Here is a 21,559-nt window from a genome sequence, read left to right as displayed (position 1 = left end):
ATAATACTTTTGTCTAAAAGGTCCGACCAAAAAAGTCCTTGCGGACTTGTTTCCGTTGGGGTCCTTGAATTAAGAACCTAAAAGAAAGAAAGAGACTCAGGTTTGAGCCTTGAGGTAGCCGATCAAAAAATCAGATATGGCAACACTGCTCTGGAAGTCAAGCCTACAATTTGCACCTGAAAATAGCAGATCTACAAGCTCACAATAATGTGAGCTTGTTAAATTTGCTATTTTCGGCGCTCGACACCATAATGCGACGAAGTATACAACAATTTGTATTGTAGGCTACTTTACAAATTGCACATATGTCTTTTGAAGTAGTTTCACATTATCTGACATTGTGGCAGTAGCAGTGTAGGCTACTTGTTGTTTCTGTGAAATATATTACATTATTAAACTTTATTTACATTCACCATATGAAAAAGTTAAATCTTTTATACAATATATAGTTAAGGGGTCCTTGGGCTGAAAAACGTTGAAGACCCCTGCTATTGTGCATTCGGTAGGCATATGTCCTTTGTGATTATTTTTGTTGTGGTTGTTGTCTGCTTCATTGGGACTTTAGGAGGTATAAACTGAATGTTACGGCCGGTTGTTAGCGCTTTCCAACAAGGTTTGTGACCACTGGCCAGCTGTAACGCCACTATCTTTTGTCCGCTAGGTGTCACCAGATGTTCAATATAACTCATTTAGACCATAAGTACTAACTACCTTGTGTGGTCTTCTTTGAAGTGGTGTGTCCACACCAATAAAACCATCTCATAATCTCCCCGTCACTTTCGCTCTCACTGTTTCTTTGCATACTTTAAAAGAGAATGGGAAATGAGGTATAATGGTGCTGTTTGATGGACTGTCTGTTCTAATGATATTGCTCTCAATACTCAAAGTCACCAGTTGACACCAAGTCCATCCACAAAGTCAGCATATCTGTCTTTGTTTGGTATGTCTCCATGGAGATTTAGTTCCTTTGATCTGTCTCAGGAGGGTACTCTCCTTATATTATAACTAGCTAGCTGAAAGGGAAATGGTGCAGAAAAATAGACTGTTGGATAATAAACCACTGCAATAACAGTAGACATGATGAAAACGTTTTATCTTTGAGAAATAACTTCTGTAGCACATTTCTGATGCCATATTTTAGGGAATTTTGAATATGTCATCACCATGTAAACTTAGCGCAGTATATTTTGCAGTGGTGGAAAGCAGTACATAATATGTAAGTAGGCTACAGTACATTCACTCAAGTACTAATACAATTTCTTTTTCTCCCCTTCTTCTTTTTATCCATTTCTCCCCAATGTAGTTGTTATGGCAATGAATTCCTCCCCACACACATTTTTGTGTGTGTTGTCACTGCTGTTGTATCCTACTGACTCACCTGCCAGTGAGGAGCCCCCACTGGAGGACGTAGACTAGAGCCTTCGTCCTACTCCTCCCGCCCAACACTCCCTGCTATAACAGGTGCTGCCCCAACCCGTCGGAATACGTGCAGTGATATCATCCTCCCCGCCCGGCTTCCCTCCCCAGAACACGGGCCAATTGTGTTCGCCTAGACGCCCGGCAAAGCCGGATGCACCACGGTGGATTCTGTAAAATGCAGGTACTTACATTTGGTACAGTAAGTATATCTTGATGCCAGTAATTTTGTACATTTACTCAAGTAAAAATCTGAATGCAGGACTTTTAAGCCTACTTGTAACAGAGTGGTACTGCAACATTTAGGTTAGAAATGTAGAAAGAGTACTTCTCTTCCACCACTGGTGTTTAGCTACAGACAGACAATAAATAATGTCAGGTGTAATGACTAAATATCTGCAACGATAGTAAATACATGTATAATACACATTGAAATAGCAACTTGACACAGACTTTCTCAGGGTATTGAAGCTCACTATGAGACTATAAGATTGACTCTCTGCTAACAGGTTGGTAGCAGCCAGACCTAAGTTTGGTTTCACTGTACATGTTCCTGCAACTTTCTCCAACAATCAACTTCCTTGCACCTTGTTGCATTACCAGCTCAGAGGTGTAATGCAGGTGTCTGTCAACGTGAAGGTGTGTAGACTGGAGCAGAAAGTGTGTGTGTGAGACAGAGAGAGAGAGGTTCTTGAAGTTACTGTGAACATGACAGGTGGCACAGCATAAGCAACACAGCATGCTCTTATAGTTAATTAAAGGTACTGTATGCTGAAACATGGCAGGTGCGTGCGTGCGTGCGCGTGCCTGTGTAGGGGGCCTTCAGACTTGCAACTTCTATGTTCCCAATGCAAATTTACTGAAAATTATATGCATGCTGGGAGACAGAAGCCCATGTTTTTAACATGCAGATGCCCTGTTTTAATGCTTAGACTAGAGAGTTAATAACTCCCTTTTGACAAAAAAAAAATTGGAGGTTCAATTCCCCGCCCGGGTCATACCAGAGACTATACAAATGGTACCCAGTTGCCTCCCTGTTTGGCATTCAGCGTCAAGGGTTGGATTGGGGTAAGTCCCTGCGACACACTAGAGTCATGTCCAGGGGTCTGCTTGTACATCATGGATGGGGGATGTACTTGTACATCAAGCCGCCACACGCTACAGAAACAGGAGATAGGCTCCTGCCCTATGGGCCGCATGGTTTGGGAAGCTGAACCATTTGTTCCCAAGGCTACTTACTTACTTTGACGAAAATATGAATGGTTTCAATCTGAGAGTTTCTGAGACAAAATGTTATAGCGCATTAACAGTCTTGGACCAAATCTTTCTTATAAAACCTCATTCCTTAAAACCTGTTTTCGAGAGCCAAAGCCCCCCTTTTGAATGCAATGAGCAATATTCAAAATGGCAACCCATCCTGCCAATATTTTTTAAAATATGTTTCCTAGTGTGGTGGTTTTTCATTATAAATTACATTCTTTGATTTCATAGGGAAGACTATTTTGTCTATTTTACCATGTATTTTGAATTTAACTTTTTTTTGCAATAGAATTTTTCTAATGCACTCATTATTAGATTTCACATCATGAGAAAGTTAGATAATAACTTAATTGTCCTTCCACTGTACCTCTTTTTAACCTTCCAGTGATTTTTACCTGTGGTTAGTGTTGTCACATTGATTCTCTGCACCTGTGTATATTGAAATTCAGCAGCTTTGCTGCTGAAACATTGCGTTTTTATATATATATTTCATGTATGTACTTATTTCTTTATTTTAACAAATGCATTAAACTCTATTACTAAGACCAGAGAGGTTGAGAGCAAGTGTCAAGTTGAATATGCAGGGTCATCATCATTTCCCTGTAAAGACCTATAGAGTTGGGGTGGGGGGTGATTAAGGAAGTGTGGCTGTAATATAAGCAAACAGAGCATGTGAAGAGAGGGGAAATGGCCTGTCCCAATAATCACAGTCCCAAAGAGGAGCATTCAGCACTTTCACCTCTCATCGCTGGGGTTCTTTCTTTCTCTCTCTCACTCTCTTCAATGCAGAATGTCCCTTGGAGCAGTGGTTGGTTTATGGACCAGCCCTGACACCCACAGGAAGTGTAAACACAGGTCAAGTGTTAAAGTCCAACCCACCAATTCTCACCTCCATTAAAGAGTGTCTCTACAGAGAACCTAGGAGCACCTGGGAAGAAGCCAGTAAAAGTCCCTCAGGGGCTTGTGTTGATAGGTTTCATATTATGTACTAAATACGGGGGCCCTGTCATTGTGCTAAGTGTGATGTCCCATTGCTATTATGTTGCTAAAGGCATGCCCATTATGGTCTGCTGCACCAATGTCACCAAGAGAAATGTATGTTATTTTGTAGTGCTTGGCAAAAAAAGGATTCTGGTTCTAATACCATCTGAAATACCTGCCAAATTGTTGTCTTTTTATGTAAGATTTATACGTACACAAACAGTTTACCAACGCACGTACATCCAAACGAGTCCACAAAATTGATTGTATTACCACCAAAGGTGACGTTTTGAGCATCTTTTCAGAGGAAGAGGTCTGAAAGAGAGCTATACACTCAAAACAGCACCTTTTGTGGTAATAATTTAATCACATGAACCCTAGCGTTCATTTGGGCATGTCATAATAGGCCGAAATTCAGAAAAAAATAGGCAGACATTTGGCGAAAATAGTAGATCTAGAAGCTTGTAAATTGACTATTTAATGCAAATAGGTTTGATGTATACGAGGGGAAAATGGAGGTGACCAATAATAGACCCCTGGGGGACCCCGAGTCAACAAAAGAGTTAAGTGGTTAATACATATCTATGGGAGCATATTTTTCTATCTATCTATCCATCTATCTATCTATCGATCGAGAATGGTGTACAATGAATGGCTACCAATATGCCAACCCAATAGTAAGAACTGCAATGATAAAAGTCACAGTGGCCAGAATTTCGTTCTTTTTTGTCTCTAGGATGCTTGTGTAGAATAGAAAAGTGCAAATGATAGAAATAAGAGCCACAACAACACGTATCCTGTTTTACTGAGGCAAAAAGTGATCAGAGACGAGAGATTCTGTACACCTCTCTTCAGGGCCGGTTCTAGGGGGGGGCAGGGGTGGGCAGTGCCCACCCAAACGTGCATCCTGCCCACCCAATCAAAATTTGGGTAAAAAAAAAAAAATTGCCAATTCTTTTTTTTATCATAAAATATTTATGTGACATTTATTTATTTTGATTGGGTGGGCACCATAGACTGTAAGTGGGCACCGTGGGCAGCATTTTAGACCCACCTGAACACGCACCGCTTAGTGTCTCTCCGAAGCGGGGGGGTGGGGGGACTGTGACGGGCCGACTGCTCGCAAAACCCACACACAGAAAAATGAAGCAGAACCGTTTGGGGCCCCCGAAAACCCCCCAAATGGTTTTGGGCCCCCCAAAAAAAAATTTTCCTCGGCGCGCGGCGCGCGGCGCCGAGGAAGCCGCCCCCCCAGCATTTATTAATGCCCCCCCAGTTAATAATTTCTGTATCCGGCCCTGCCTCTCTTACGCACATTCTGTGAAGAATCAATTCCCCCCAGCATTGGCAGCATACAGAACTGCAGCAATACAAAAGTAACAGGTACACTTGTGCAACTACACATAAAATTTGACATCAGCCTGTAAATGCTTCTGGGAGGCATAAAGAAAAAAAAAGTATGTGCAGAAACACAAACAGAATGCACGTTCAACTTTTAATAAAAGACACCCACAAAAAGCTAACATCCCACAATATAAGTGTCTTAAGAGAGAATAGGCTATTTAAGAACCTGATTTGGATAGGGACACATGATCTGTCTAATGGAGGTTGTGGTGTGTGTGTGTGTGTGTGTGTGTGTGTGTGTGTGTGTGTGTGGGTGCGCGTGCGCGCGTGCGTGCGTGCGTGCGTACGTGCATGCGTGCGTGGTGCGCGTTGGCGTGTCTGTGTAAGGGGTTTGTGTAGGTAGGGGGTTCGTTTATCCAGTTGAAAGAGTGTAGAATTAAATTAACACTGATTTTACTGTGTTCATTACCACAACTGATATACAGTATAGTACTTTATACATGTCAGAGCAGGCTTGTATGGAGTGCCAGACAGTGTTGATTCGAATACACACATTGCCCTGTTCCCAGGACGAGGCAGCTGGGATGGCCATATGAACAGATACTGTGCAGGGAAAGAGATAATCCCTCATTAACTTGGTAATGACCAGGACAGTACTATGAGTGGATGGGAGCACCCTGGAAGGACTTTCTGCCTAAATGCCCCACAATTAGCCCAGAGAAAAGCTGCTCATACAGTAGCTATTCACACAACATTGGTGTTAATGCTAATGGTGACAGAACCACACTGAGGTAACTCAGGTCTCCCTGATTGCCTCCATACATGTAAATGACAAACACACATCATCTACATAGCAACATGGGTTGGATACATTTTCAGGATGGGAAACATTGCTGAGAATATAAATGAAGACATAACTAACTAATAGGCTTAGTTTATGAATGCAATATTCACTGCCATTGTCTTGATGAGTAAAACGTATTTCTTTTACACCACCCATATCATTCAACATATTCTTGCATGACAATTCAGAAAAATAGTCTGGACAGTATGCCACAATTGGCCACTATTGGTCTATTTTTATATTATAAATGTTTTTTACCTGTACGCCAACCTATCCTGTGTTTCAATTTAACGGCTGTTGCTGATACCAGAATTTTCCCTACAGGGATCGATAAATGTTTATCTTATTTTAATTCATATTGTTTAACTTATCATATCATATCTTATAATGTATACTGTACTTAAGACTAGGGCTGCACAATATTTGGAAAACATATGATATGCGATAACACATTGAATATTGTGATGATGATCTGACTCGCGATACGTAAATAATATTGAAGTATATCATTTAAATTACTTTCTGCCCAACATAGAATCCAGACAATGAAAAGCCTACTGTATGCATACACTGAAAAAAAGAAGAAAGGATGGAGAAAGGAGGAGAAATATATTACGTATTTCCATTCCAACAAGGTTTTATCGAAAATATTGCACCTGGCTACAGGTGCTATTGACAATGAATACATACCATCCAACTTAGAAATACAGTTTCTCACTACTCCCCTTAAAACATTTTTTTTTTCTAATCGAAACAAAAACACCCTTTATACATGGATTGTTGAAATGAATAAAAACCTGAAAACAAGTTAAATAATTAGCAGAGCTCTGAGTGATTGGTCAAATGTGTTAATATGCAGAGAAAACACGTAAATGTACCATTTATCGCAGTCCAAGCAGTCTTTTGCCATATGTATATTGTGATGACAATACTTTTTTTTTATTATTGTGCAGCCCTATACTCAAAACCATTGCACAGAGTCTGATGATTTTAATGATTAATATTCACAGCCACTCATCGGATGACAATATTGAAGTAGGTGTGCAAGAGGTCATAGAGAATAGTGTGTTTGTTTTAAAATGTCATCCCTTGTTTGTGTGCAAGGGCCTTCAAACTGACACTCCGTATCGCAGAGGTGATTTTAACTCGAGTGAAACTTGAATGCAGGCTCGGAGAGAGATTTAAGGGCTGGCCATACCTTTGTCCATGCATCCGCATGATCAAATACCAACATTAGCCAACTAAATAAAATAAAATAAAAACGCTACAGAAAGGCAAAAATGTATCCAAAGCAGTAGGCTAACTACAGTAATCATATAATGACAGAGATACATACTGCTCTGGGTTTTGCAGGTCAAATCTGAATCTGTTTTAGCTTTAAAGTTGTGAGGCAAGTAAAATAGGTAAAGTCTCACAGCAGAGGAGTCTATAGCCCCGTTCAGATATACAAGATTTGCAGACAATGTGTCGGCATATTTGATTTTGGTGTGTAAACGTGCACCAAATTTTGAGTGGTGGCAATCTTGTTTCTGTGTTTATGCCTGCTTGGGACCTACAACATTGTAAAGACCACTTCAGCCATTTTCAACCTATCTTCATATACATTTGTCCTCACTGATGGTCATTATAAGATGGCACCACTTCTCTCTACTCAGTCCGTGTCTCACAGGAGAGCTGTGGACAGTCCAGAAACCTGCCTACCAGTGACATCATCGGTAGGCAGGTTTGGCCATTACAAACAAGATTTAATTTTTTTTTTTATTTTGTATTTATTAATACAAAAACAATGGCTTCTATTTCAGCATGCTAACTTTCCAGGAAAAGAAAGGCTATAGTTTATATTAGCTTGGAATCAGCCAACCAATGAGACACAAAGCGAGTAGACAGAAATGATGATCTTATAATAAGTATTTTTGAGGACCAATTATATGAAGATAACAATGAAAATGGTTGAAATGCTCCTTTAGTTGTGAGTCCCTTCAATTCTACAGCTCTGCAGGATTGTCAGAAACCCTATACACACAATGAAAGAAGGCAAAAGAAGACCACTTATATGATGCCTCCACATAATTTGGCAACAACTCTGACAAAATTCTGTCAAAATCAGTAACTACACAAAGCAACTTATTAACAAAATGTGATTTATTTTAGACATAATTGTCTGTCATAATAGTAGACAGACAAGTGATGTAAAAAAAAATCTTGAATTCTCTATGAATATGAAGCAGTTCAGGATTTGCTTAATTGGTCTGAGCACCTATCTGACAAAGCTAACCCTCCAGTGCTGATATATTGTGTAATTATGTCGATACATTACTGCACCAAACACGCCTTCGTGGTTACTATGAGTGCTGAGAGGACATACGTTTGGCAGGAAGTGTAATGAGACCGATGACAAAAAACTCTCATACCTGCTGTAAGTGATACAAAAATGTGCAAACACAGCAGCAAGATTAGTTCTGAATCTGGACTAAGGACTAATCATTATGTGTATAACTGCACATTGCTGTATTCCCTTCAATTGTACATACATTCTTTATTTTATTTTATTGTATTGTTTTTGACACTTGCTTTGGCAATGTAAACTTATGTTTTCTCAGGCCAATAAAGCTCATTTGAATTGAAATTGCACTGAATTGTGTGTACTGTGTAGAGACTTGAAGCCAGGATCTAAATGTGTATTGGAGTCAGACAGAACATTAACTGGGCCCTTTCGTTGGACTCCCTGTCATAGGTAAGGACCTATCCCTTTGTTACCACATAATGACCTATACAGGTACAGCAGCAAGGTGACAACGGGCAAGCCATTCTGAAACATTCTGCAAATCGCTTCATAAACTCATTAGTGATGGATGTGCATTTCAACAAGAAAGAAAGAGATTACAGTGCTTGCTAAATGTGTTGAGCAGGTGACAAACCTGTCCCCTTTCACATCCATAATAATAATGATGATGACTGTGTTTCTCCATCCTTTTGTTTTATGCAATCATGTGTGAACTATAGTGAGAAAGGGGCCTCTGCCTTCCCAATAGCTCACATTGCACACTTCACTTCAACTATTTTGGGCATGTAAAAAAAAAAACTTTCCAAAGTTTCAAAAGTTTTCCTCCCAAATCTAATCGTTAAAATGTATTTTTAAAACACAATTGACTTGTTTTCTTCTTTAACCCTGTTTTTGGTTTGTGATTTTTGTCTTATTACTTGTAGTTGTGTTGATTTATTTTTTTGTAAAAGACCTTCTCTGACTTATAAAGCACTCTTTTAATTGAATGTGAATGGAACGCAGAGCACAGAAATGTGTGGTTAGACAAATTATCCAAAAGTTATTTTTCACACCTATGCATGTTGGGGTGTGTGTGTGTGTGGGGGGGGGGGGGGGGGGCATGCACCCAGGTCCCAGGAGATGCTGACTATACATGAGGCCAGATCACCAACCACACAAACCCTAGCATCCCTATTCTGGACATGCCATAATAGGTGAAAATAGCAGATCTACAAGCTCACAACACATCGCAACGCCGTGTGTTGTAAGCTTGTAGATTGTCAGTTTTTGGTGAAGAGATTTGGTGTAGACAGAGAGATAAAAGGAGGGGCGCAAGTACAGACCCCTGGGGGACCTCAGTCGACGAAACCTGTTTAATCACATGTTTAATCACATGTTTAATCACATGTTTAATCACATGTTTAAGTGGTTAAACATGTGGAAGACACAATTCCTTGTGGAATAACTGTCCAGGCCTTAGTGGTTCTCAAACATTTTCATGCCAAGGACCCCCAATTTGATATGCATTTGGCCGCAGACCTCCATTTGAAAATATCTTGTGCCAGGGACCCCCATAAGAGATTTGTCAACATTTGTCAATATGTTTTTGATAATAGCCAGTCTACAGAGCTTGTAGATCAGCGTGTGAACTTGTAGATTAGCTAATTTTGAGCTGCGTCCCCCTGGGGGGCCCCGACCCCACTTTGAGAACCAATGCTTTAAGTGACAAACAAACATCTTCATAAATGGTTTACATGCATATTACAAGATTGTGCTATTTATTTTTTCCATAAAGGTTACTGTTTGGATACTTAAAATTATCTCCAATTTATTATCAGCTAAACTATGTATGTGCATTCGGATTACTCTTTCTACGCTGTTCTGAGTGTCAATAATGTCACGTTTCCTTCTAACCATAATAATCTGGTACAGATTCAACTAGTGACCTGCTGATGGGGGGTATTTAATGGATAGTTTCAGGCTATTGAGTAGAGCTTCATTTGGAAAGGCTTGCAGAGCTATTCTAGAACAGCCCATTCAACCTCTCTCTACAAACATCCTATGACTATGAAAGGAGGACTCTGGACAATGGTTAGAGTGTAGTGTATTCCTCCTTGTCTGGCTCCAATACACAAGCAGAGGAGAGCAGCTCCACTACTCCACTCCAATTTGTAGATCCATCATTTTGGCCAAATAGTATAGCAATAATAACAAAGTACATTATTTGTGATTTTGCTCTTCAAAACAGACCAAAAACACGATGTTGAGTCTGAGCGCACATGCCCCCGTGCCCACGCTATAGCCAGATGTGCGGGGAGCATTGTTGCCAGATTTTGTGAGAGAAATAAGCAACCAGGTTTTGGAAAGCAGGCCTAAAAGAAGCGACTAATAACATGAGCACTTTGAACTGGATCTGAATCGGCTATTTTACTTTATTTTATTTTATAGCTGATCTACAAGCTTGTAGATCTGCTATTTTTTATTTTTTTTATCTTGAAATAAAATGTGGAATATTTGGAAGATTTTCGAAACATTCTAACAACACAAAAATTGTATGGCTGGGGCTCCCTGGCACAAAACATTTTCAGATGTGGGTTAATTAGGGACAAAGGCTACAAATTAATTTAGGGGTCCATGGCATTAAAATATTTGAGAACCAACCACTGGTTTAAATAATAATAAAACAATTATTTGGAAGCAAGCCCAAATAAGCAACTACACCAATATTTACCAGCAACTTTACAGAAAAGGAAGCCCAAAGTCGCTTATAATAAGCGGACATGGCAACACTGGAAGGGAGGCTGGGCAGGGCACACATAGCATCACGATCCCATTTCCTAGCCTTGGCCTCTAGTTGTGAAATACACGTCAACAAATACACGGCCCTGGGGTGGGTGGTCCATCAGAGCGGCATCATTGTTCAGGCCCAGTCGAGAAAGGCTGTATTTGCTCTCTTCATTAGACATTCTAGTGTCAGCTAGGGTGAATAAATAAGATGCTCTGAAGTCAAAGGGAAGAGCGGTTTGCCTCGGTGTTTAAATGTGTTTTAACAGTTACTTACGCTCTCTCCACTACTTACAAATGATGGAAATGAGCTCGGAAAGTTTGCAGAGCTGGTCATAATCCAAGTTGAAAGAGAGAGAGTCCTTTGTCCTAAAGTAGTGTACAAAAGCAAATCACTTCCTTCTAAGAAGCCGCACGTCGTTTCATCTGCCCTTTCAAGCCTCTAATGAGGGTCCAGTAATTGAACCATGTCTGATTTCCAGTTAGACAATTAATGCATTTGCAGGGCCATAATGTCATCTCATTTAAAACGTCATTCATAGTTATTCAGAATAAATATGAACTTTATTTAGGATTAAGAGCTAATTTAGGTCTTGCTATAGCATAGATTTATTAATGCAGTGCCCTTTCTCAGTCAGAGTTATACATTCAGCAGTGGTGTAAAGTTAACTAAGTACATGCATGTACTCAAGTAGCCTACTGTACTTTTACTTACTGGAGTATTTCCAATTTGCAATACTTTTACTTCTACTCCACTACATCTCAGAGGAAAATATTGCACTTTTATTCCACTACAATTATTTGAAAACTTTAGTTACTTGTTACTTTGTAGATTTTGATTATTATTACAGAACATAATCAGCCGATCTACAAGCTCACAATGTGTGAGCTTGTAGATCTGCTATTTGCAAAAGATTTTATAGATTTGAAAATTTGTGAAATGGGACATTCTGCATAATGAGCCTACTTTCTACTTTTGGTTTAAGTACATTTTGATGTTACTTTTGTACTTTTACTCAATTACATTTTTAATTCCGGACTTGTACTTGTTGTAAGATTGATTGATTATACTTTATTATAAGTTTGCAGAAACAAACACATGAAAGTGCAGTTCAATACAAGTTCAGCTAATAGGAACAAAAATTTAAAAAAATAGTATTTCTACATTGCAGTATTGATACTTTTACTTAAGTAAACAATTTGAGTACTTTTTCCACCACTGGTCAGAGTTACACATGCAGAGTTATGCATTCAAAATATGGGATCATCTCCTGGATCGACTGGGATTACTTCAGTCGCAGGTGGTTAAAAAACAGCACCATCAGTCGACCTGATAGATTTGACGCCTCGATTAAGCACGACACTAGAGCAACACCACTTCTGTCAAAATGCACACGTTGAGCAAAGAACAGATTCACTGTAAAAAGGGCATAGATTATAGGCTGTTTACATACAAAACGGATTCTTGATTTACAACTAGGTGACAAAAACACTTAAAAACTGCTACCCCTTGGCCTGCATTTCTTTTCCAACAAACCATTAACCAAGAAATAAGAGCAACCAATAGCCATGCAACAAAACAAGAAAAAGTTACAAAATGTCAAAACTTTTGTGTTTAGTTAGCCTTTATTTTAAATTAGGAAATCAGTAAATCATTGTGAATTCTTCCCCTTTGGACTCATATACTTAATTGTTCTTTATAGGTTAGAGGATGAGGAAACCATTCTCAATTTCACCCCAAAAAAATAGGCTAAAAAATAAAGTAAAATAAAGATTAGGCTATAATGACAATGAAATCCATCAATCGGGAATAAGACATGTCTTTATTGGTGGATTGGAGATCTCCAGTGGAGTAGCTAGTTACGCTGCTTAAAGCATCTGTTGGCCAGCTCTGACTTAAAAAAGACTCCAAATAAGATTATTTGGTAACATCAAGGCTTTCGCAGCGGTAATGATTACATTTGGAGTTAAGATCCATGCAAAGAATTTGTAGCCTAACATCAAATCTCTGAGAACTCCCCCTGCGGACTGATGTTCAAAAGCCTTGTCATTCAAAGAGGTAGGATGTTTGACAGCCCATCAATTAATTGGATACGTTGTCGGCACTGTTGCCAGATTTCGTGAGAGAAATAAGCAACCTGGTCTATGAAAACAAGCCCAAAAGCATCAACCTGCACATGCATGAACACGTTGAACCTATACATCATATATTGAAACATTTTGAATACACAAATCTTGTATGTAGGGGGGGGGGTCCCCTGGCACAAAATATGTTCAGATCTGTGGCCAAATATGTTCATTTGGGGTGTCCTTTAGGCTACATGAAAATGTTTGAGAACCACTGATTTAAACAACATTTAGGAAAGTAGCCCAAATAAGCGATAAACTTTAGAAACAAGCCCCAAAAAAAGAAACCCGCAAACAACCAATATTTACAAGCCACTTTACAGAAAAACAAGCCCAAAGTAGCTTATAATAAGCCGACATGGCAACACTGGTTGTCGGGACGTTCGCATCTCTCATCTCTACTACTTAGGAAGACAAAGGAGCGACGGGGGGTCGTTGACACCTCAGTCTCCGGCCGGAGTATAAATAGAGGACTCTTAACCTACTAAGACAGCATTCTACTCCTAGCTTCAGTCAGAGAAACAACTAGCCCACAACGATCTCATTTCTTTTCGTGTTTGGAACTTTATACATTTGGGTGATACCATGCAGGTCCCACTCCCACACAGACCGATCGGAGCATACGGCGTCCACAATATGCGTAATTACGCACCAGCGTCGCTTTACCCACAGTATCCAGGAACGCCAACGAAGCCTGCAAACGGGAAATCTTTCACCATCGACGCTTTGCTCGCAAAGCCCGAGGACACAAGGAGAAGCAGTCCTACCCACTGCGGGATAAAATATCCACATGCAGCCCCGGTTCTCCCGCTGCGGACCCCCAGCCAGATGGGACTACCGATGCCACCTTATCTCTACTCGCCTGGCATGTTGCACCCAGCCATGCATCATCACCATGCCCATCAGCAGGCATACTCCACTGTCTACTGCTGCCCTCCTTTCACCTATCAGTCAGCATTTTACGCACAAGGTAAATTTGGACATCACTTATATCAATGGTTCTCAACCTGTGGGTCGGGACCCCCAGGATTTTGGGGGGTTCCCCAGATAACAGTGACGTGACCAAAAAAAGGGTTATCTCATATATCTGTGAGTGTGACAATATACTAACGAATGAATCTTTCCCCTTACAGATTCAATGTCAAAGGTCAGCATGCATTCGTTCAAGACAAAGGGTGGGAAATCGAAACGAATGCGAACGAGTTTCACCAACGAGCAGCTGTCCCGGCTGGAGAAGGAGTTCGCACGGCAACAATACATGGTCGGATCAGAGAGATTTGTCCTGGCCTCTGCTCTGCAGTTAACTGAAGCTCAGGTAAACATCAAATCCACGAGTCAACTGAAAACGCAATGAATGACCCTAAAACGAATGTCCAGAATGATTCATGATTATAGGCCTAACAAAGCTTTCTTTTTTGTAATCCCCAGGTTAAGGTTTGGTTCCAGAACCGACGTATCAAGTGGCGTAAACAGAGCCTGGAGCAGCAGCAGGCCAAGCTGGCCAAACTCGGCCTGGCCGCCCCGCCGAAAAGCCCTGGCTCTCAAGGCCATGGAGACGACGGCGACGAGGATGAGGCGTTCTCAGACTCCTCAGACGTGGATATCGATGTGTCCGATGAGTCCATTGACCACTGTTGACCGAAGCTTCACTGGACTTCTGAAAAATACTTACTGGAAAAAAATACTCTTTTGCACTGCTGAAAATTGTGTAGTACTATTTAATAGATGTATAGATTTATATTTAAATTATCTTAAATGATTTTATTTTACCATGCATTTGCTCTTTCAAGAGTGTACCCACTTTGTATTGTATTTGTATATTTGGATGAAATATTCAGAAATATATTTTCTAAAATAATTTCCTGCCTTGGGTTTTATTCCATTGATGTACATGCTAAGAATAGAATGCAAAAGAATGCCAATTCTGATACCTTTATAAGTTTTCCTATAGGTAAAGTAAAGGCATTTCAGACATGCCTTTACATTTACCTGATCATATAGTTTCCCTGAGGAAAATGATATAAGATTTAAGGTCTTCGTCTAGAAACAGACCAACTGTCAATTTCCCAGTTTAGAGCTAAGCAAAGTAGATTCTTCTTTGACCCTTGCCAGGGTCAAAGAACCCTTGCCATGGCCAAATAATTTTGTTTGTTCAAGCAGAACATCTGCAACACATTTTCATGTCCCTAACTCACTGGTTGAGAAATACTGCTATATGGACTGCTTCACTTTAACCACTTAAAACCTCCCATTGACTGGTGTCCCCCAGGGGTATCTAGTAGGACCCCTCATTTGTTTACACCAAATCTCTTGGCCAAAAATAGCCAATGTACAAGCTCACAACGTTTCGCAGTGTGATGTGTTGTGAGCTTGTAGATCTACTATTTTAACCAAATGTTTGCCCCAGAAATATAGGAACACTAAGGTTCATGTGGTTTATAGTGATTTGACTTTCCTCTACACAAGTCTGCACTCTGCACACAGCCTATAAAGACATCATTTTGAGTCCCTACTCTACTCTACTCCCAGCTCACTCACACACTGTAGCCTACTTTGGTCACACCTCAGCGGCTTGATTAAGAAGACATGGCGAGACATTTCCTCTGGGGCTCGATCTTAACGCAAAGCCATTTACGTTCAAAACCTGGGACAAGAGACCCGCAGACCCACAGGGGTCCCCCTCCCTCAGATTAAGCTAAGCAAATAAATAACTACCTTGGGATTAGCTGGGATATCTATAGCCAGGGGTGGTAGGGGTCAGTCTGTCTCGGAGGCTAGGGGAGAGGGAAAGCTGCGTCTCACTGTTTAATCTGTTTAAATGGTCAATATGCCTGGTCTAAGTTTATTCCACTGGTTCTCAATGGACGCGGGGCTCGCTGAACGCCTGCCCACCCATGGCAGGTGTGCTATCTTGGTACAAGAACAGAGTCTACATTGAAACGTGAGGTCCCCCCTCCCCTTCCATGCGGAAAGAGGGACCCATGCTGTCCAATGATGCCTGGCTGACTAGCAGACAGACGGGATAAGAAGAGAGTGGAGAAGCCAGAGCGTGTAGAAGGGATTGGGATGTGGTGATTGGATCCATCAGAGCAGCTAATTGGGGTGGTCAACCTGAAACAACCTGTCTGCCCAGCGGGCAGTTTGATCACATCAACCACTCTCAACCCTGTGGCCCTGTTTTGTGTCATGTCATTTTAGGTGAACATTTTCAAAAAGCATTCATAATCTTACAAGTTTTGTTTTTACACATTATTTTTGAATATAGGGCTTAAGTTGTTAACAAAGTGTGAATGACATCCGAGCCCTTCACGATTAACGTTGTGTCAGCAAAGCTTGCGGAATCATCAAGGATCCATGTCATCCCAACCACAGACTGTTTCAGATGATGCCGGGTGGAAAATGGCTATACAGTCTCAGAGCCACTGGCAACAGACTGCTAAAACTTCTTTCCCTGTTCAATGAACGATCTGACAAGAACAAAAATAAATCAGCACAAAAGGAAACACCCTCACACCTCCTCCCTCTCCTGTCCTTTTCTTGCACTTTAATATCCCTGAACTGTTCCTAAATAAGATACTGTGAAGTTGTTTACATAAACGTTAATGTGGCAGCTACTGCTGTTGGTGTATATAATATCTTCTTTTTTTTTTTACTGTTTTATTATTACCTATGCTGCTGCATTGTCTGAAGGAAGCTGAACAAAATACGTAAGACTGTACACAAGATGTAACAATAAAGCACAACCTTGAATCAGTACAGCAATGGTGTGATGGTAATGCACCAAAAGCTGGATGCCAACCGTCGTAAAATAAAAAGAAGTACAGCAATGGTAAAAAAAAACAAAAAAACTCCACACAACTCCACTGAAACAATCTTTATCCTTTTTTGCAAGGTTGCGTAGAGTTTTTTATACCTGTTTTTCTCAGTTGCACCTGCCAAAAGTTTATAGTTTGGTGGAGTTATGCAGATATTATGTGAACCTTTGACTCTCCAACTGCTAAATTGTTAATAAACTGCATTATTCACACCTTCAACCTATAACCTAATCTAATTGTTCCTCATATTCCAACGTCAATAAAAAAAATGACAATGTTATATTAGTAAATGAACTTGGTATAAAAGTCAGTCTGAGCTTCAGTGAAGAATAACTGATGTGTTCCAATCAATTCAAGGAGCATCAACCTCTCCAATACAGTACAATCTCCAGTACAGTATTAATTTAACTCTGAGACTGTACAAATGTAACAAATAGGTCCATTTGGTTACATTTGAACACTCTCAGAGTTGAATTAACACTTAGGATTTCACTGTGTATTCCCACGGCTCTCAAAGCTCTGCCTACCCCTCCATCCCCCCCTGCCAAAAATAATCAGTTCTTCTGCTCTGCAAAGACAAATCAGCAGAAAAATAAGTCAAGGTTTTTAGATTTCATATCACAAATGTATATTGAATAACATGCTGTTGACCATCATAACAGTCCTTTACTTATTCTAAACTTTGATGTCATTCTCCTCTGTTCCACTAATCACATTCTTTGGCTTTGGTGGAGCAGTAATGAATGGGAGATACTATGCTACAAGACAGGCAGAACACGGCCAGTAACAGTATCATCAAAGGGATCAGAGTTTTAATAAAACAGTACCAGCACTGATCTCCTTTCTCCCCTTCCTCAGCTCCGTCACCCCCTGCTTACCCTCCCTGATTTGGCTGATTAGGGCTGAGGCTCTTCCGAGGGGGCTTGTGAGTTTGTGTAAGACCCCCAGAGCACCGTCTCTGATGTGAGACCCCCGGTTCTCCTCTCTCCCCGCAGCACAACCCGTAATCCCATTGTGGGACAGAAAGAAGCAGCCAGAGGTCTGGGGGGAAAAAACCTGTAGAGGCCCAGAGAGAGACGGGGGTCACTAACGCTCATCGTTCCAATTAGCGCATAGACGCCCTTATAACCCCTGGAACCATGCCAGCCCAGGGTTGCCTAAGTCTCCCTCCAGGGTTTGTATGAGCAAACCCAAGCTGCTTATGGAAAGAAAAGTGCTGCGTCTTAATTTGACACTTGTTTCCTTGATGTACTAAAATCTTGCATTCTTTTCTTTGCCTGTCATGGAATGTCAACAACAGCTTATCAATGGATGTGAGTGACAACATGCCACTTTGTTGGTAGAAAACAAATCTCAATTTGAGCTTTATGGAGTAAGGAAAAAATCATTACTTAATTCATGAGCATGTAAGCCTACAAATGGGTAATGTTGTACATATTCGATGAGTTAAACTAATACTGATTTTACTGTGTTATTTCAGTGAAATGTTTCCAAATGCAGTGTTTTGGAGTGTAAAAGAAACAATATTCCTTCCTATCACTGTTGCTTAACCACCAAGGAGATGTGCAACTTGCAAGCACTGTCCATTCTGTCAACTAATTAAGGGCTCTAAAATGTTCATATTAGTGCTGCTGAGTGAGACATACTAATACATACAGCCTATACTACCCAGGCTACTGACACATATGCAAAGGGAAGTGCAAGACACATACTTGACAGTATTCTGCAACAGGTTACAGATCATTCATCCCCTTTAGTTCCTCAATTACTAGCAGAACAGATGCTCTCTCTTAGATTCTGACGAGCCGGATTCTGACCAGCCGTTAAACAACAGTTCCTTTTCTAGCCCAGGCCGACATTGAATGAATAGCATGTCCTGGGTAGCAACTAATGCACCCCAAGAAGGTGTGAAAGTTCTCATCGGAGCCCCATAACCGATACTGAGTGCAGTTCATTTGAGCAGCACCATGTTTTAGGGTAGGTCATCGTAAAATCCTCTTTTGCATTTTATTTGCAGAGGCTAGGCCCCCTCTACTCCATCTAATAGTCATTAGCTTCTATTACAACCGTTTGAAGTCGACGTTGTCCTTTGTGTCGCAGTGAAAGGAGTTGCGTTCGAGATGCACAATGACTTGTAACACACGCGGGGACGATCCGTTCTGGAGAACAATCTTTTAAAAGTCTCTGGTTCTGTCGTCAGGAAATGAGGGCTTCTGTTCACAAGGCATTCAGCAAGAGAGAACACCGTGAAGCGAGCCAAATGACTAAATAAAACACTTTTAGGAGGACTGTGAGTGTGTTGTTGTCTCAGTCTGACTGGGACCATATAAGCCTAAAATTATGCACCGTTTCTCTTTTTACTTCTTTAAAGTGAAACAAAAAACTGAAAAATATTACGATATTATTCTAAATAACTCGTGAAATGTAGGCCATATATGTGTTAATGATGAGCAGTGGAAGCGATGGGGGAATTGTCTAAACGAGCCCATTTCTCATGCAGGTGGCACAAACGCAGCGATGTGCTACTTTTCCCATCTCGTTATAATGGGGTGAAAATTTCCAGTTTTTTAAGTGGAACAGATTAGCTGAACACACAAAGCTAATGCGAAACAAAATAGCCAATTAGTTTATTAATGAATGGAGGTGCGAAGGGTCTCAGGGATGTCACGGCCTCTAGTCACAGCTACCGAATGATCAACACGTTTTTTTTACCGGTGTTTCTATGTTTGCTGTTAGTAACTCATTCCTTTCAAATTTAAGAGATGACAATGGACTGGGTGAGAAATCCTATTGTAGTCTGATCTGTAGGCTATGTTTCAGTGTATTTAGATTTTATTTGGTTTTCAAACCATCAAACGTGTGGGGTAAATGCTCCATGTAGAAAGATGGGTTGAAGAAGTCCTTCACAATTTGTTATTTGACAAAACGAAATGCAATATTCAAATTCTGTACTCCTGCCCTATCTCATCTGTACCAACTTGACCTAGGCTGAAAATCCTGAAAACGTGTTGCTATTTGTTTACACTGCCCTGCTCTACATGCAGGCCTATACTGAAATGTGACATATAGATCTGGTCACATATTGCTGTATTTTCAATTGTAGCCTATATACATTTCTTAGTTTTAATTGTTTGTATTTATGTTTTTGACACTTGCTTTGACAATATAGGAAGCTCCTTTGAATTGAGAGAGAGAGAGAGAGAGAGAGAGAGAGAGAGAGAGAGAGAGAGAGAGAGAGAGAGAGAGAGAGAGAGAGAGAGAGAGAGAGCGCGCTCAGGATTAAATGGCTGTTTTTTAAAAACGTGCTTCACCTCCATTCAACCACTGGGTGGAAGCATTGTGTCAGGAAACAAAATTGAGGATACTGTCAGCTCCAGTTTTGAGCACATTAGAGTTATAATGGTTGAGCATAGTCATAATTATATTTTACAGTATACTGTAGGACAGGCCTATATATAGTATATCTATCTTATCTATATGTATGTATGTATGTATGTATGTGTATATATGTATGTATATGTATGTATATGTATGTATATGTATGTATATATATATATATATATATATATATATATATATATATATATAAGAAAAAAAACGTTTTAATCATCTCTGAGGTGCCACATCCTATTACAACTATTTGGCTGTAGCTTGCATGAGTCAGACTCCCTAAACATGCATGCTACAGTCAAATTGTTTTCATACAAGGCCTAAACGCAGAATTCTCGATGACATTAGACATAGTAGCGTATTGCCAAATTAGACGCATATATTGACAAATAATGTGTCAAATACACACACACACACACACACACACACACACACACACACACACACACACACGCGCACGCGCACGCGCACGCGCACGCGCACGCACACACACACACACACACACCAGCACACACACACACACACACACACACACACACACACACACACACACACACACACACACACACACACACACGCACACACACGCACACACACACGCACACACACAGCCTATAGGAGGACTCCTGCTGGTGAGCAATTCTGTATCGCTCCAACTAAAGTTGAAAAGCTTGCCTATTTTATCTTTATCTATCTAGTGCCCTTTAAATATTGTGCTTCCATAGATTCCAGAGGGAAGCACTTTCGCGCCGGGTGCTCGACAGAGGAGACAAGCAAATAAACAGCACCACACAAAATAAACGTTTTTTGATATTTCTGTAAATTTGAATACCCCAAACTAACTTGTTACATCCCCACAGATGTCCATATTAGCCTATTTTTCCTGTTCACAAGTACATTGTTGCAGTATGGGCATAGTCCTCTGGGGTGGGGGGACATGGGGAGGAAAAAGGAAAGAGAAAAATATTTAAGTTTGTCTTTCTCTGATGCTGTAAACCAGTGGTTCCCAAACAGTGGATCGTGGGTCGCGAGTAAATATCCCCTTTAGTTTTTTTCAAAAAAAATCTAAAATGTTCAATTAAAAACTAATTCTGACATTTTTGAAGATAATTTAATAAATAAATGCCAAAAATCTAAGAAATACCATAAATTCGAAAACAAATGTTTAAGAAGTAGTGAAAATAGCAAAACAGTTTGGGAAGTGGGGACCACTGCTGTAAACAGTAAACAACCCTTGAAATACAAATATTGTAAAAAACAAAACAAAAAAAAACATTGTTGCACAGGTAGAGGGGTATAGCCTATACCGTATAGGCTACTATGGCATTGTTTCTT

General features: G+C 40.3%; 1 protein-coding gene across 1 annotated transcript; it reads left to right on the top strand.

The window, feature by feature from the left end:
• Positions 1-13,604: 13,604 nt before the first annotated feature.
• noto (notochord homeobox) lies at positions 13,605-14,657 on the top strand (the record flags this gene model as incomplete). The annotated part of the gene is made up of 3 exons (XM_080414283.1): positions 13,605-13,989; positions 14,153-14,334; positions 14,448-14,657. The coding sequence occupies 3 exons, from the start codon at positions 13,605-13,607 to the stop codon at positions 14,655-14,657; spliced, it is 777 nt and encodes a 258-aa protein (XP_080270409.1).
• Positions 14,658-21,559: the final 6,902 nt, after the last annotated feature.

Source organism: Gymnoscopelus braueri (genome assembly GCF_963280865.1).
Source record: "Gymnoscopelus braueri genome assembly, chromosome: 19".
Taxonomy (NCBI): domain Eukaryota; kingdom Metazoa; phylum Chordata; class Actinopteri; order Myctophiformes; family Myctophidae; genus Gymnoscopelus; species Gymnoscopelus braueri.
Note: the sequence above shows the minus strand (reverse complement) of the source record. Positions and strands in the feature narration are given on the sequence as shown.